This window comes from Vipera berus, assembly GCF_964194415.1.
Source record: "Vipera berus genome assembly, chromosome: 2".
In the NCBI taxonomy this organism is placed as follows: Eukaryota; Metazoa; Chordata; class Lepidosauria; order Squamata; family Viperidae; genus Vipera; species Vipera berus.
In genome coordinates, this window is record NC_138203.1 from 168,810,153 (window position 1) to 168,826,924 (window position 16,772).

Sequence of the window (16,772 nt, forward strand, 5' to 3'; positions counted from 1 at the left end):
CAAATGGTTTAATAATGTTTGAATCCAGCCTATCAAACTTTGACTGAGAAAGTTCTCACATACTCAACTTTTTACAAAGTCAAAAGTTCCATAATTGGACAAGCAGATGAGGCTGGTAGGAACTTTTTTTCTTCAAGTAAAGCCACATACCAGCCATAGCTTGAGGTGATTATGAAATGGTTGGTTTTGTACACATTTCAAGCATTCTTACTATTTCTTCACACATATGAGTAATTCAAGTTTTTGTTCCTGGGGGAAGCTTTTAGATCTCAGTGACCATGACAGTGACCTCCTAATCCTATCTCAGTATGGGCACTTTAGGAAATTTGCAAACAGGTGTTGGACTCTTCAGGTTCATACTTCTTTCTGCAAAATATCAGCTTACTAGGAAACAAACTAGTGCTGTTGCTCCATAACTTGACATGTCAGAGTGCTATCTACCACTTCCGCTTACCTGTATCTCTTTTCTAGACAGGTGGGCATAGAACTCTAAGCAGAGCTCTGGACTTCACCTGCTTATCATGTCAATTTTCTCTACGAATGCTTCCAGTCTTTATAATTCCTTCCCACCCCAGCCCTTCCAATTCCAGTTCAAGACAGTCAGTGATCAATCAATGTTGTTTCAACCACTTCAACCTTATTATTCCTTCTTGGTTTGCATCTATAACACACATCTCTTCCCCATCTTAAAAAATATTAGAATGTTTGCATTCTCCATGTTTGTATTCCTCCTTTCTAGTCCAAACTGCTATTGACAAGGCACCTGTTTTGTATCCGGCCCTTTTTATGTAAAAATGTTTTGATAGCAGAATAATTAGGACCTGGAAGGCAGAACTGTCTCCTCTAACGAGGCAACGTCGGAGACCACATGAAATGATTCAAATGATTCACATTGATTCAATGCTGCTTCTGCAGCAAACAATACAGCTTCAGACAGAAATTATCCTCACTGGAGGATAGATCAGGATATTATACCAGAAATTATTGAAATGTTCAGCATGTATTGATTTATTTGATCTAGCTAGCCAACCATGCAGACACAATGAAATTTTTTCAATGACAGACCTTGGCACCTATTTGCTTTAATTAAACAAACTTACATATGCCCCATCTCCCCCAAAAATGGTGACACAAGGAACCTCGTCACTATCAAGGGAGGTCAACAGATGCCATGTTGGGTATTCAGGATCTACATCTAAGTCTTCAGTAAATCTCCCCTTTGTTTAATACCATAGATAAAGAATTCCAGAAGCAGTAACTTTATCAAGCAATTGTCATGGACAGGAAAGAGATAATGGGAGAGGAACACCAACTTCAAGAAACTGGAGATGAATCGTTGAGTACACAGCCAGAGTCCTGGAAGATCCATTATGAGAAGTCGTGGCTCCACCAACATTGCTCATCATTGTTACCCCGTGACAAGCAGGCCCGGAAGACTGGGCAGCTCTTCTCTGGACTTCTAGCCATGAATGTAGTGTTTCTTGGCAGTGCATTCCTATGTAGCATGATTTTCAACAAAGTAGCCATTACATTGAGAGATGTCTGGATTTTCCTGTCCATCCTCAAGATCCTATCGTTGAGCTGGATAGCATATTACTTACTGTTCACTAGAAGGAAACCATATGCCATCTTGTATCAGGATGCCCATGCGGGGGCTATTTGGATTAGAGGTAAGTATTGCTGCCCTTTCGCCCAGGTTCGCCTGGTGCGCCAGTTGCGGCCCTATCTTAGCCGGGATGATTTATGCACGGTCACTCATGCGCTCGTGGCCTCTCGTCTGGACTACTGCAACGCTCTCTACATGGGGCTGCCCTTGAGGACCACCCGGAAGCTCCAACTGGTACAGAATGCAGCCGCGAGAGTTGTGTTGGGAGTCTCCCGATACTCCCACGTTACACCTTTGCTCCGTGAGCTGCATTGGTTGCCAGTTGCCTTCCGGGTGAGATTCAAGGTACTGGTAATGGTGTTCAAAGCCCTTCATGGCATGGGGCCGGAGTACCTTAGGGAACATCTGCTGCCGGCATCAAGCTCCCTGCGCCCTGTGCGTTCCCACAGAGAGGGCCTCCTCAGGGTGCCACCGATCAGAGAATGTCGATTGGTGGCGCCCAGGGGGAGATCCTTCTCTGTGGGCGCTCCGGAGCTGTGGAATCAGTTGCCGGTAGAGCTCCGGATGGCGCCCGATCTTCGCTCCTTTCGTCGCGATCTCAAGACGTTTTTGTTTGTACAAGCCGGCCTAGCCTGATGGGGATTGGTGGGGTTTTTATTTTTTTGTATTCTTAATTTTATTTTTGGGGTTTTATTATTGTATTAATTGTTTTAACTTGGGCAATTATTTAATCTCTTTTTAATGTTTGTACTTTGTATTTGACTTTTGCCCTGTGAACCGCCCTGAGTCCTCAGGGAGAAGGGCGGTATATAAATATTATTAAATTAAATTAAATTAAATTATATCTTTCTCACAATACTGTAACTGATTATTTGTAACATTAAGGCAGAAGTGAGCAACCTTTTCAACCAAAGCTACACCTTATAGCTTCCAAACACTACCGGAAAGATATCTGGTGACACAGAAACATCACCCAGGGTACAGACCACACATTCAGCACCTTTTGTATAGATACTGTAGACTCTGGCAAAACTGAAAAATTATTTGCTTTATTTGATCTGCTTTTCACTTTCTAAATATGCTCTTTATGCATGTGATAAATATTGATAAATTTTATTGGTTTGTTGTTAACAAAACTTTTGTATGTCCATAAAGGGTCTTTAATATTGTTTGGAGCATGCAGCGTTGCCTTGCACAGTTTCCAGATTGGGTATGACATTATCTACATTCAGAGCGAATTGCAAATGGAAATCTTGTTCCCATCCATAGAAATACTCTTCATCTGCATTCAGGTAATAGACCTGCTTTACTATAGGTTCCTAAATAGAGTGTATAGAAAGGACAACTATGGAGGGGAAAGCATCTACACCTAACTCAGAAGACTAACTGAGCCGGATAGCTACTATGTGTATACAGCATGTGCTAGCATTGCCAATAAATGGCTTCACAGGAGATTGCAATGCCTTCATTTACGCGTCCTACAAAGAAGGAAAAGGGCAGCCCCCCCCCCAGGCATTGCTCCCTTATCCTTTTGCCTCCTGCTACTCCAGGATGCTCAATAGACATGGAGAGAATGAGACGTTGGGATTATTCTATCTGGAGATGAAGGATATAAAGCATATTTCTTATTAGCCAGGGTAACCAGTGCAATTCATGGTACGTGGTTGTAGCTCTGGTCCCATAAGCTCTAAACAAGCATCTCTGTAGAACAAATGGAGATCATGAGAAGTATCTCGTTGCTTAAGCCATGGCGATAGCATACTGAGAAATAGCTTTTCGTCTCTGCAATACTGTTTTTTCTTGACCAAGAATGCAAGACACCGAACCCTTTCCCTTACAAACTACTGTACACATTGTTGCATAGATGTGTTTCCATGCTTCACACCTAAGTTTACTCTCTGCTTTGCTTTCAGACTTACTTTATATGGTGTCATGCAAAAGACTGTACCCAGGTTCAGCACAATCTCACCAGGTAGGGAAATAGAAGCAGCAAAGAATAGACAGCTTTTCAGCAGATGGGAACAATACCCTGTATGTTACTCTTTGCATTGACTAATAAAAAGTATATTTCATCTGTATTTATACAAATATTCTGAAGGACAATACACACACACACACACATATGTTAAGTGTTTGTTAAGTATTTTAGAATACCTTGCTAGGCCCCAAACACGGGACAAATCTTATTGCCTGCTTCAGCCTAACCCAAGGCCATCCACAGGCTGTAGTCACACCAGTGACAGCTCGTGTTTGTGTAAATTTTTGCATTGCTAACAAAGAATTAAAGGGAGACTAATATGGCCATTTCAAATTCATTTGTTCTCATCAGTCAGCCATACCCTTCTGAGATTCGAACCTGGGCCGATTGCACATTAGGAAATTGTTCTAACCCCTAGGCCACAGGCTCTTTCTCACTTTGTTAGCTGAGAGGCAAGGGAGATATGTGTTAAGTGTTTGTTAAGTATTTTAGAATACCTTGCTAGGCCCCAAATACACACACACACACACACACACACACACACACATATCTGTTTCCTTGCTAGTTTACCTTAAGTGAACGCAGATATAAAATCTCAAAATTACATAAGAGAAAATGATAGATGAAACAGAAATCCAGACAGAACAAAAATGATTGTGTTTATATTACTATAGATTTCCATTGCTTTCTATCATTTTTGATGCGAGGCTGCTGCTAAGTCTCTGTCTTCTATCAAGATTACTAGAGGGAAAAGTTACAGGGTAACACATCATTCCCATCCCTATTGGAACTGAAAGTGTCATTCTAACTATTTTTATGAAATCTGTCATAAACCAAATAGGTTTAGTTCAGTGTTTTTCAAACCTGGCAACTTTTAAGATGTGTGGACTTCAGTTCCCAGAATTCGACAGCCAGCATCGGAATTCGGGGAGCTGAAGTCCACAATCTTAAACTTGCCAAGTTTGAGAAACACTACTTTAGATTTTCTTCTTTTGCCATTCATACTAGTACCTCAGTAGAACATATGAACTAACTAAAACAGAAAAGAGACGAGTCTTTTTAGGTTGAGTACTGCCTTTCAAAATTTCTTCCACAACATGAAGTCTTAAGTCTTTATATTCTTTCCAATACAGCATAACGTTGGAAAGATATTATGTAATAATAATAATAATAAACCTTTATTGTCAAAGTACAACATGTGTACATTGAGATTAGCTGAGCCTCTCCCTGTGCTCTCTCCCCCCAACACACAGTGACAACAAACCCTCCATCCCACCACACTATGTGAACCAACTACACCACACACCGGCCTCCCAAGTCAATTCTGCATAAGATTATGTCCCATTTAAAAGCCTAACAGCCCACGGATAAAAGCTGTTTTTCAGCCTGTTGGTACGGCTGGCTATATTCCTATATCTCCTACTGGATGGTAGGAGAGTAAAGAGATACCGTCCAGGGTGTGAGTCATCCCTGAGAATCTTCCTCACTCTTCCAAGGCAGCGAGCCCTGGAGATGTCATCCAGTGGTGTCAGGGGACAGCCCACAATGTCTTGTGCTGTGCTCACTACCCTCTGTAATACTTTCCTGTCCGCGGCTGTCAGACCAGCATACCAAACCACAATACCATACGAGAGGACACTCTCTATAGTAGACCGGTAAAAGAGGGTCATTAGCTGTTGTTCTACCTGTTCTTCCACAAGACCCTAAGAAAGGGATCCAGGGACTCTCCCATCTGAATCTGAAAACTGAATAGTTTGGAACCAATTTTTCCATGAGGGAGAAATGGCAAAAGAAAAACTGAGTAGGGAAATGGGCTAGATCAGGCCAGGGACTACGGAGAAAAAAATCCAGAAAAAAAAATCCCCCAACACTATCTGCTCCATTGTAAGACCCGTTCCCTTACTTTTTTTCTCTGCCTTGTGACCCAGAGTGGAACTGCTCTTGAGGGGTGGCAAAGAATTCCACAAATCTGGCACACACAAACACACACCATTTATTCTTATGATGATTATCTACAGCTCTCAGGATTGTCTCCATATTGAAAGGCAATCTTCTGGAGTGGGATGGTATTTTAGGTAAAACTGTATTCTCATTCTAACTCAGTTCCTTAATTCTTGTATAGCTGTCATTTGGAAGTCTCCAGTTCAGCTACTGATGTGCTGATTTTCATACTGCACAAGGTGTTCTGGAAAAAGAGAATATTCTGTAAATCAGTGTAATACAACTTGTTTCATAAAGATCAATGGAGAAGATTATTTTAAAAGTGTGTTTTCCTTCTTTGGCAGATGTGGGCTAATGCTGACCTTAGCCACTAACCTCCTGTTATGGTTTTTAGCAGTGGCCAATGATACAGTTCACAGACAAATTGAATCAGAATTTAACCAGTCTCTACAAAGATATAAAGGCAAGGGTCATTTTCTGTTGTAAATTAATTCCAATGAATTTGACATTTTCTTCCCATATGTATCCTAGAGCAAAGAATTCTATCCCACATATTTCAAAATCTGTCTTTATATTTCATGTTAAGTCACAATATGGGTTGATTTTGGCATAAGGGGTTGTTTCTATGGTTTATAAACCCTGGTCTTTGCCTTAATCTTTGCCACACCAAGATTAAGCAGGCTATGGCATATTCCCCCCCCCCGTGTGTGTGTGTGTGTGTGAGAGAGAGAGAGAGAGAGAGAGAGAGAGAGAGAGGCAGAGAGGCAGAGAGGCAGAGACAGAGACAGAGAAACAAACAGAAACAGAGACAGAGACCAATCAGCAAGATGGAAGATGAAGAATTGGAATACAAGTTTTGCCTCTTTTGAACATGTGTGCAATGTGAGCACACATTCAAATGGACTGGGCATTGCATGGCAGTGCTCCAGCCATCCCCTTGCTATTTTACATGCACACTTAATGGATGCTGCATAATAAATACAGCCATTAGTACATAGGAAAGACATAATCTAAAGCTTCCTGATACTGATTCAAATTGGTAGCATGATAAACCAATGGATTACTTGGTGTATGCTGGACCTTCAAGTTCAGCATTTCACTACTCAACAGAAAAAAGACAACACCGTACTCACCTACTGATTTAAACAAAATTCATAATCATTGTCAAGGATATGTTCTTCTGTCTTCTATGATAGTAGCACCAAAGTCTGAGAAAATTCCTTATTCAGCCTAGGTGTTTACATATTGTAACTTTATGCATTTTGTTCCAAGCAAATCTTGTGATCTGGAAATCTTGTATCTATCTTCTGCATAATCCTTCATTTTCCCTATCTTGCTCAGCTAATCTGACGTTCTCCTGCAAGGACTCAAACGAGACCGCCTGCAAGATCTTCCAAAAAGGATATATTTTGTTATATCCCTTCAATACAGAATATTGTTTGATTTGTTGCTCCATGCTGTATGTCATGTGGAAGAACGTGGGCCGGCGCATAACCCAGAGCCACATCTCTGGAATCCAGCCCAGATTCAAACTCCATGGCATCATCTGGGGGCCTTTGCTTGGTATCGCTGCAGTAATTATCGGTATTTGCACTTTCATGATCTATCAAATCCAAGTCACTAGTTCTTTCCCTACCCGTATGTCATTCATACTGTATTATTCCTACTACATTTGTTTATTGCCTGCAATGACTGTGGGGGCTTTGGTTGGAACTGTTGTCCATGCCTTAGAAGAAAGAGAGCTGGATACTCTGAAAAATCCAACCAGAAGCCTTGATATCATCCTGCTCATGGGAACAGCCTTAGGCCAAATCGCCATCTCGTATTTTTCCATTGTAGCCATTGTGGCCACCCACCCAATAAGCATGTTGAACAGCATCATTCTAGCCTATTCAATAAGCCTCATCATTCAACACATTTCCCAGAATATCTTCATCATTGAGGGCCTCCACAGGCAACCACTACTGATGAGTGAGGACTCTCAACTTGCCGCATATTCCACTCAAGGGCCTCCCTCCCCCCAAGTTCTTCCTCATGAAGATAGGGCTCTATCCCATCTCTGTGAAGAACCTGTCCCATCCCCTGCTGGTGAGGAGAGAGACAAAAGTGTGAGAGAAAAATGTGAAGAGAGCTCCCCAAACCTGGATAACCTACAGACAAGACAGGAAAATCAGAGTGTTTCATGGACTTACATCCAGGCCTACAGGCATCTGAACTGGAAAAGAAGAGCTCTGAAGGAGATCTCCAGCTTCCTGATCATGTGCAATATCATTGTAAGTACTTATATAAATGACATAATTGAAAGTATAGCCTACTCTATACAAGGTACTAGAGATGACCTACTAAGTCCCCCTCCAGATGTTTTGAATGACTATTCTATTGAAATCTCTGGCCAATGGCATTGTGACCAAGTTTGGTTAAAAAGGTAGTCCAAAATATTTGGGGAACTCTAGCCCCTGCCATATGTTTTCAAGCACCATTGTCAACAATGACAAATTTGGCTAGACCAGGGATAGGCAACCTCGGCTCTTTTATGACTCATGGACTTCAACTCCCAGAATTCCTGAGTCAGCTATGCTGAATCAGGAATTCTGGGAGTTGAAGTCCATGAGTCATAAAAGAGCCGAGGTTGCCTACCCCTGGGCTAGACCTTAATATAAAGTGTGGATCAGCATCCATCAAAGGATCAGTGGTTTTTTTTCCCATCTGAGGTCACAATAACCTAGCACAGAAAACAGCGAAAGGCTTTGGGTATTATCACTTAAAAATATTAAGCAGGATTTCTATAATCCATAAAAAAATCCATAATGGATTTTTTGAGGCAAGAAAAATGGCTTAAGGACGCAGAATAAAAACGTGAGGAAAAGGAAAGTTACTAAGGGAAATGCTTGAACCATGGATTAGGCATGGAAATTGCATAGTGAACACAAAAGAACAAAAACTTGTTCAGATTTTCTCTTTGTGTAGCACAAGAACCAAGGTTGTTAAGATTTTCACTCACCGGAAGTGGAGAAACTAGGAAATACTACCAAAAATTAAGATAAAATTCCCATGTTTTTAATAGTAAATGCACATATCCACATCCCACCAATCAGGGAACCACCTTTTTTCTAATCCTGCTCTATTTTTATATCCCCTTTCCAGCTGTGGATTATGCCATCATTTGGAGCACATCCAGTGTTTGAGAATGGAATAGAGAAATCATTTTATGGCTATTCCACCTGGTTTGCCATTGTCAACTTTGGGCTTCCGTTGGGTGTGTTCTACCGAATGCATTCTGTTGGTGATCTTCTGGAGGTGTATCGCTCTGCCTGAAGCAAATCTAAATTTTCTCACATTGCTGTTTTTATTCTGCTACAAATACGATTACGAAGACCAGTAATAAAATGTGTAAAATTATGAAAATTTCACATTAAGAGAGATTTGTGATATCATTTTGAATAATTCTTTAATCAGAAAAAATACTCTGATCTTGTCGGTAAGTGGTCCATTAATCATTGAAGGTTCATTTCTCCATAATAGCTCTTAATAGGATTGATTTGTTCTGTACACATTACTTACAAAATCTAATTACAGTGACGCTGAACAATTATTAACCTTAAGAATACAAGGCTAATGTCACGTTTGAAAGAGAGGTAAACTATGTTGAGAATGGCAATCCCTTGGGTAAAATGGTCACTTTTTATTACTGCATCAATCCTTGGATATGGCTGAATCACTGAGAAGAGACTAAGAAATGGAACACTTTTAAGTTAAGGACATTTCTATCAATGTCTTTTGAAATGGCATGAAAATAGCCCAAGTGTGGCACCTATTTACATCTATGATCAAAACAAAAAGATTGTGTCTATCATATGTATGTGACAATACAAAGCCGTTCTAGATATGTTTGTGACAACTGGCCTTATATTTTGCATCAGCGGAGGCAATAAAGCACAAAACAGAAAATGTAATATTTAGGAAGACTGAAACATAACTTTGATATCAAGCAGATAATAAGAAAATGTCTCAAGTGGATTTCTGATATACTTTGGAACAATTCAAACTTTATAACTTGTATCTGTAGCATTTTTTTTTATTAAATGATAAAAAGTGTGAAAAGAGCAAGGCTCTCTCCTTACAAATCAACAAGCAACTTTGTTTAGGATTCCACACCACACCAATAGTCTCATTTACACTTGGATAGTCTTGCCCTGCACTAGACAGCCATACTCAGATGATCCCCACACCATGATGAAATGATTGCTTCTTCCAAGGCTACCTTGTTAGACCAGGATCATACAAATTGTGAGTTAAGGCAGTTCAGGCATAGTCCTGTTTTCATTTTTTTATCTTGCACAACAAATATCTAAATAATTAAAACTGGAACAGGAATAAATATATTAAAGCAGAGTAAAATATCAAGTTCAGGATTTGATCAGAAATACTAATTTAATTATTGAAAAATGCAGAAGCAGAACTGTGGGGAAACTTCCAACCTCTTAAAATGATAATTAGCTAAACTTTCCAGGTTTACTACATGTGCTCTAATTCAGGGGTCCCCAACCCCCGGTCCATGGACCGGCACCGGTCTGCAGCATGCCAGCAACCGGTCCACACAAACAAGCGAAGCCCCATCTGTGGGATGCAGGCAACATGCAAAACCACACCCCCTCCGGTCCATGGAAAAACCTTTCTCCATGGAACCGGTCCCTGGTGCCCAAAAGCTTCAGGGCCACTACTCTAATTGCTGTGCTCAGAGTTCAGGATACAAAAAATCAGGCTGCATTGAAAAGCCGCTTCTAGGTTATTATAGATGTTTGATTATATAAGGGATTAAAACTGATCCAAGCTTTGCGATCAATCTACCTTTTAGTGATAACTAAACCTTTCTCTTTGATAAAGGGTAACAGGTGGAAGTGTAAACATTTCTTATTTTATTGCTCTCCTGTAAAATAAATCATTTAAAAGTTACTAAGATAGAGTCCAGGGTTTGGCTTTCTCACAACTCTTACTTTAGAAAAATAAGCCAAAATAGGCTGCAGGAAGCTTATTCAGCTCCATTCAGAAAACGTCTGCTCCAGAGAGTCAGTTGGCCCAAACACCAAAGAACAAACGTTGTTAAGGGTTTGAATTTTGCATTTTGGCTAGTTTTGTTCTGTTTTGTATCAATTAAAGTTGCCAGACGAAATAAGAGTCGAGTAAGTTAGCATTCTTAAAAAGTTGTCCCAGTCTTCCCAGGCTGAAAACCCAAGGTCCTATCAAAGGACCTTACTGAAAGTTGGTTTTTGAGGAAAAAGCATAGAAAGGTTTAGCGCTCTGGCAATAATGACTGGTGCAGTTTGGAGCAGATACATGAGCAGTGGCTCTTAGACCAACTGGTTACCCAGAATTTAAATATTTTTTCAAATTTTGAAAAAAGAAGTCTTACATTCCTCAGTCACAACAACTGGGAAATTGATGTCAATTTCCTTAAATTTCATGTTGCTTTGATGGTATGAGGGATGCGGTGGCTCAGTGGGTTAGGATGCTGAGCTTGTCGATCAGAAGGTCGGCAGTTTGGCGGGTCGAATCCCGAGTGCCACGTAGCAGAGTGAGCACCTGTTACTTGTCCCAGCTTCTGCCAACCTAGCAGTTCAAAAGGACGTAAAAATGAAAGTAGAAAAATAGGGACCACTATGGTGGGAAGGTAACAGCGTTCCGTGCGCCTTTGGCATCTAGTCATGCCGGCCACATGACCACCGAGATGTCCTCAGACAAGCGCTGGCTCTTCGGCTTTGAAACGGAGATGAGCACTGGCCCCTAGAATCAGAAACGACTAGCACGCATGTGCGGGGGAACCTTTACCTTTACCTTGACGGTACATTTATTTTGTGCATTTTGATTCCACAACCTCTTCTAGAATCTGGGGTACAGTCCACCTATCCCCTTCTTCTCATTAGCAAATTTGCTAGTGTAAAATGAACAGTAAAATATTGATCCGAGAGCTCCTCTGCAGCCGTGCCTTTAATGGAAAGGTACATGTTGCAAAGAATGCCAAAGCATCATAAATCAAACAGTAACACAAATAAGCTAATAAACCTCTTGTGATATAGATAAATCCAGCTAAAGCGTTTAAGATAATTTTATCTCCATATGTAAAGTAAAGTTTATAGTGCAATTTTGATTCTTCAGGGAACAAAGAGCAGAGATGCAATTGTAAAGAAAAAAAAGTCAAGATAAATTCACAAAAAACCCACACATTAATATACAACAAAATGCCAGAGTGTCACAGAAATCTTCATACACACATATATGTGAGTGTTCATGTATACAGGTGAAAGACATGGATCAGTGTTTACTAACAAGAATCTTTACTTTGTAGTGAGATACAAATATGGTGCAATTGATCGGAACTTTAACTGGGCATTGCCAAAGACATTCAACGGAAAATATAACCTTCATTCTTTCAATTGGCATAAATAAAAATTAAACAGCAGGTTTTTTTAATGAGCAGGACAAGAAATGACAAATGTCAAAGGGAAAAATGTCAAAAAGGAATAACAATGATCTTATTTATCCTTTCAGCAAACTAATCTCCAACAGCACCTAGTTAATATCTACAAATTGCTCACTTTATTGTAATAAAAACATGAAAAAATGTTCTTGAGCAGAAAAAACAAACTGCATTAGAATTAATTTTACAAGTTTAAGTTGCACTTTCCTTTGCCACAAGGTGACAATATTTGTTTAATGTCACGTATGAAAAAGACAAGATTTTATAAAAAGAAAGGGCTCTGCAAAACAGCCTCTCATATTTCAGATTATCTGGTTAGGGCTCAAATAAAAACTGGCAAGGAGGAGATTACATACTTGCCATCTTTAGTGTTGAGCAAAACACACACTAATATGCTGCTGAAAATTTATAAGCAGGAGAAATTGTTGTACATTAAATCAATTATAGTTTAATTAACCAACTTAGGATACAAACCACATTATGTGACTTTCTAGAGAATAAAACTCCATTCCAGCAGTCTGACTGCTCATTTCAATACATTAAAAAAAACACCAAACAATAATTTCTAAATCCCTGAAAATAGCATATGCTCAAGCCGTTTCCTCATCTCTCAAAATGTCCCACAATATTTTTCCCAGAGACAATTCTTGCAATAAACACCAATTTTGAATTGTGAAATATATTCAAGACACATATCCATATTTAAAAGGAGTTCCTCTACAAGGTTAGGAAAACAAACAAAAATGGAATTTGAATGTTCCATTACAACATCAGGACAAAGAAATTACGCACATATTCATTGACAGGGGAAAGCGAACAAAACCAAAATGTTGTCCTGAAATAACATAAATAAGTAGACTGTTGGGTCAAGAGTCATCTCCTAAAGCAGGGGTCTTCAAACTTGGCCCTTTTATGACTTGTGGATTTCAACTCCCAGAATTCCTCAGCCAGGCACGCTGGCTGAGGAATTCTGGGAGTTGAAATCCACAAGTCATAAAAGGGCCAAGTTTGAAGACCCCTGTCCTAAAACAGTTGGGGGGCATGGGAACAGAGGATTGGAAAGGAAGGGCTGAGAGCCTACATTCTTTGGAAAAGAACCACAAAGCTACTTCCTGCAGTTGCGCTTCCTTCACTGGTCCACTTTCTAATTCTTTACATTCACTGTCTTTCTACATAAAGGCTGAATCTGACTAGGGAGTGAAAAGACAGTTTCTCTAGCTAGTCAAATTCAAAATTGCACCAAAAAGCATGGGGAAGGTTTGATAAGCTCTTGTTAGGTTTTCAGTTTGATTCCTAGCAATGGCCATTCCTTCAACAACTTTTCTTCGCACCTTTTCTTGGGGGTGGGCAAAGTTAGGAAGGGCTGCTGAGTTTTAAAAGTGGAAGGGAAATGGCTGTGATTGTCCTCTAGAAGCATGCAGGAGGCAGTGAAATGAAGAAAGAGCTGTGATGGACAAGCACACAGCAAGATCCTTGTTTCCAGTGTTTCTACTCAGCCGGAGGCAAGTTCCGTTCCTCAAACGCGCTGAATTTCGAACAGCTTTACATCTGTGTCATACCAGATAGGAGGATCCACGTTCCTAAAGAGAAACAGATATTCATTCCCTTGTACATAACATAAACGTCAGGGTGGAACCTGCAGCACTTTTTAACATGTGCAATCAGGCAAAATCAATAGACCCAGTGATATAGAGGAAGAAGCATTTAATAGACAGCTATTTCTAATGACATTTTTATGCTATTTGAATTCTTCAAATTCATTTGTAATTTATATTTCTTACCACTAATGTAGTCTTTAAAATGTATAATGTCCATGAGAGTAATCAGGCTTGAAAGCAGGAGACCATGAGTTCCAGTCCTGCCTTAGGCATAAAAGGCAGCTGGGTGACTTAGGGCCAGTCACTCTCCTTCAGCCCAAGTTACCTCACAGGGATGATGTTGTGGGGAAAATGGAGGAAAGTGTGTTGGACATGTTCACCTCTTGAATTATTTGTGAAAATAATAAAGGCAGGATACAAATAAATAAAAAATAAATATAAGACAAATGTCCTGGATCAGACAAAACCTATCTTAATCCAGCATGTATGTGTTTCACTTCGAGAGCGGGCAACTAAATTTCATTTTTGATGTGTGCCATTGTGCCACAGTAAAAAAATGACAATGAAGATTATCTTATCATTCTGTTCTCACCCTCTCTTTCTTCCCAGGGCTAAGCAGATGGTTATGTAATTGTTCTTGCATGCCTTCTTCAAGTTTATCTCCATATTCCTGAACATGTAACTCAGGGGTCTTCAAACTTGGCAACTTTAAGACTTGTGGACTTCAACTCACAGAATTCCTCAGCCAGGAGGACCCCCAAGTTGCGGGCCCTATCTACGGGGGGCAATAGCTCACCCCCCCCCCCATAGCAAGAGATGGAGTAATCTGAATTTCCCGGGATGCCAGCACGAACAGCCACTCAGTCTTGTCAGGGTTGAGCCGAAGCCTGTTCCTCCCCATCCAGACCCGGACCGCCTCCAGGCAACGGGACATCACGTCGAGGGCATCACTGGGGTGGTTTGGGGTTGAAATGAAAAGCTGGGTATCATCAGCATACTGATGATACCCAACTCCAAAACCACGAATGATCTCACCCAGAGGCTTCATATAGAATATAGATGTTGAACAGGAGAGGCGAGAGGACCGATCCCTGGGGAACTCCACAAATGAGAGGCCTCAAGGTCGACCTCTGCCCCCCTGCCAACACCGACTGTGAACGTCCCAGAAGGTAGGAGGAGAACCACTGAAAAACTGTGCCTCCCACTCCCAACCCCCTGAGATGTCGCAGCAGGATACCATGGTCGATGGTATCGAAAGCCGCTGAGAGGTCTAATAGGACTAGGACAGAGGAACAACCCCTGTCCCGAGCCCGCCAGAGATCATTCACCAGCGCGACCAATGCCGTCTCCGTGCTGTACACCCCTGCATTAGACATTAGACACCCCTGCATTAGAATCACAGAATTTGAAGAAAAAGTAATATATATTGCATATTATATAAATCAGCAGCACAAAAGTAATGCAAATTAAATTCAGTGAATTAACTGCATCCTTCTAGTTTCAGGGTATCCTGTGAATCTAACCACTGAATTTAAAGACCACGCTAAGCCCAGACTAATACTTCCGGCTCAAAGAATGTTCTCATTCAGCATGCTAATGACAAGTAAGATGAAATTGGATAGAATCCTGCTAGCTTACCTCAGATATATAACTCCCCACATGTAAGTGCGGAACCACATAGCAGTACCAGAATTAGCCTGATATTTGCGGATCAGGATGGGATGAGGGACAGGAAGGAGCCCCACCAATGTGCCATGTTGCAAGAATTTCAGGATCTCAGATTCATCTGTAAGGCCCCTGCAGACAGTGGGAACAGATTTACCTATACAATGCATTGCATTCTCTCTTAATGCAAATTACAAATAACTGGACATGCAGGTTTAGAGAAACACAAGAAAACTTACAGCAGAACAAGACCTAGTGGTGCATCAAGTCTGCCCTTTGAAGGTTTTTTTAAAAAATTGTGTTTATTTAATTTTTGATGGACATGTGTTTATCTCAAGCATGTTTAAACTTAGTTACTGTTGACTGACCCATATTTTAATCATCACCATGCTTCAGTATTCTTCTGGACCACCTTCAAAGACATGAAGCACCTTTTACTGGTAATTCCACTCCTTGAGTGGGCACTTCTAGTCAACAGTCATTAAGGGAGAAATAGTTGAGCATATAGTTGTCCAATAGGACTCAGGGCCTTTTCCCCATGCTAGTTAACAAAGAGGGGTGGGTGGGGGAATACCATAGCCTGCTTAATCTTGGTGTGGAGAGAGAGAGTATATAGTGCATAGCGTATAATAACCAGGTACAGTTTTCAGTTGGTGTGGGATGAGGTTACTAGGTGGATATTCAGCTATATGTTGTCTTCCAAGCTGGGGCAGCAATGCTATAGAAGTCTGGATGTTGTTAAGAGCAAAATGTCTTCAAATTAACTACTAGCAAGATAGAGTCACCATTCATTTACCGTATTTTTCGGACCATAAGACACACTTTTTCCCCCAAAAAAGTGGGAGGGAAAACAAGGGTGCGTCTTATGGTCCGAAGGTATGGTACTCCAGATTCTGCTCCTCCCCCATCACTCCGCTGGGAGGCTGAGACACCAGATTTTATCCACGGACCAGAGGAGAACACCGCTGATCAGGTGGGAGGCTGGGATTCCGGATCCGATGCCACTAGCCAGCTAGAAGTCCTGGCGGGTGGCCCTGACACTGCCGAACAACCGGGAGCATCGGCAACCTTCTCTGGGGGCTGCCAGTCAGCTGGGAGCCCGGGGCTTGGCGGCCGCTCCTGCTCATTTGTGCTTAGATTGTAAGCCGCCCTGAGTCTTCGGAGAAGGGCCGGATATAAATGGGATTAAAATAAATAAATAAAATAAAAGCACCAGCACTCCCAGGTGACTGGCGGCCACGAGAGAAGGTTGCCGATGCTCCCAGCTGTTCGGCGGCAGCGGGGCCGCCCGCCGGGACTTCCAGCTGGCCAGTGGCGTCGGATCCGGACTCCCAGCCTCCCACCTGATTAGTGGTGTTCTCCTCTGGTCCGTGGCTGAAATCCGGAGTCTCAGCAGGCAGGAGCCCGGGATCAGCGTTTCTGAATGGGATTTCTAAGTGTGACTCAACTGATCCCAGGCTCCTGCCCAGCTCACTTGCTTGCGGAAAAGAGGCTGCTTGCTAAGTGAGC

General features: G+C 41.3%; 2 protein-coding genes across 2 annotated transcripts in view; one reads left to right on the forward strand and one right to left on the reverse strand.

The window, feature by feature from the left end:
• Positions 1-1,276: 1,276 nt before the first annotated feature.
• On the forward strand, positions 1,277-8,840 carry OTOP3 (otopetrin 3; the record flags this gene model as incomplete). The annotated part of the gene is made up of 6 exons (XM_081319005.1): positions 1,277-1,670; positions 2,762-2,898; positions 3,520-3,578; positions 5,870-5,988; positions 6,867-7,798; positions 8,670-8,840. 6 exons carry the CDS (start codon positions 1,277-1,279, stop codon positions 8,838-8,840), a joined length of 1,812 nt encoding a protein of 603 aa, XP_081175131.1.
• A 617-nt stretch (positions 8,841-9,457) lies between these two features.
• HID1 (HID1 domain containing) overlaps positions 9,458-16,772 on the reverse strand; it is a 67,732-nt gene continuing 60,417 nt past the window's right edge. Inside the window, exons 18-19 of the mRNA XM_081315851.1 lie at positions 15,237-15,395; positions 9,458-13,580 (exon numbers count right to left, since the gene is read on the reverse strand). Of these exons, the coding sequence (XP_081171977.1) occupies positions 13,517-13,580; positions 15,237-15,395 (223 nt within the window). The 3' untranslated portion in view covers positions 9,458-13,516. The remainder of the gene's footprint in view (positions 13,581-15,236; positions 15,396-16,772) is intronic.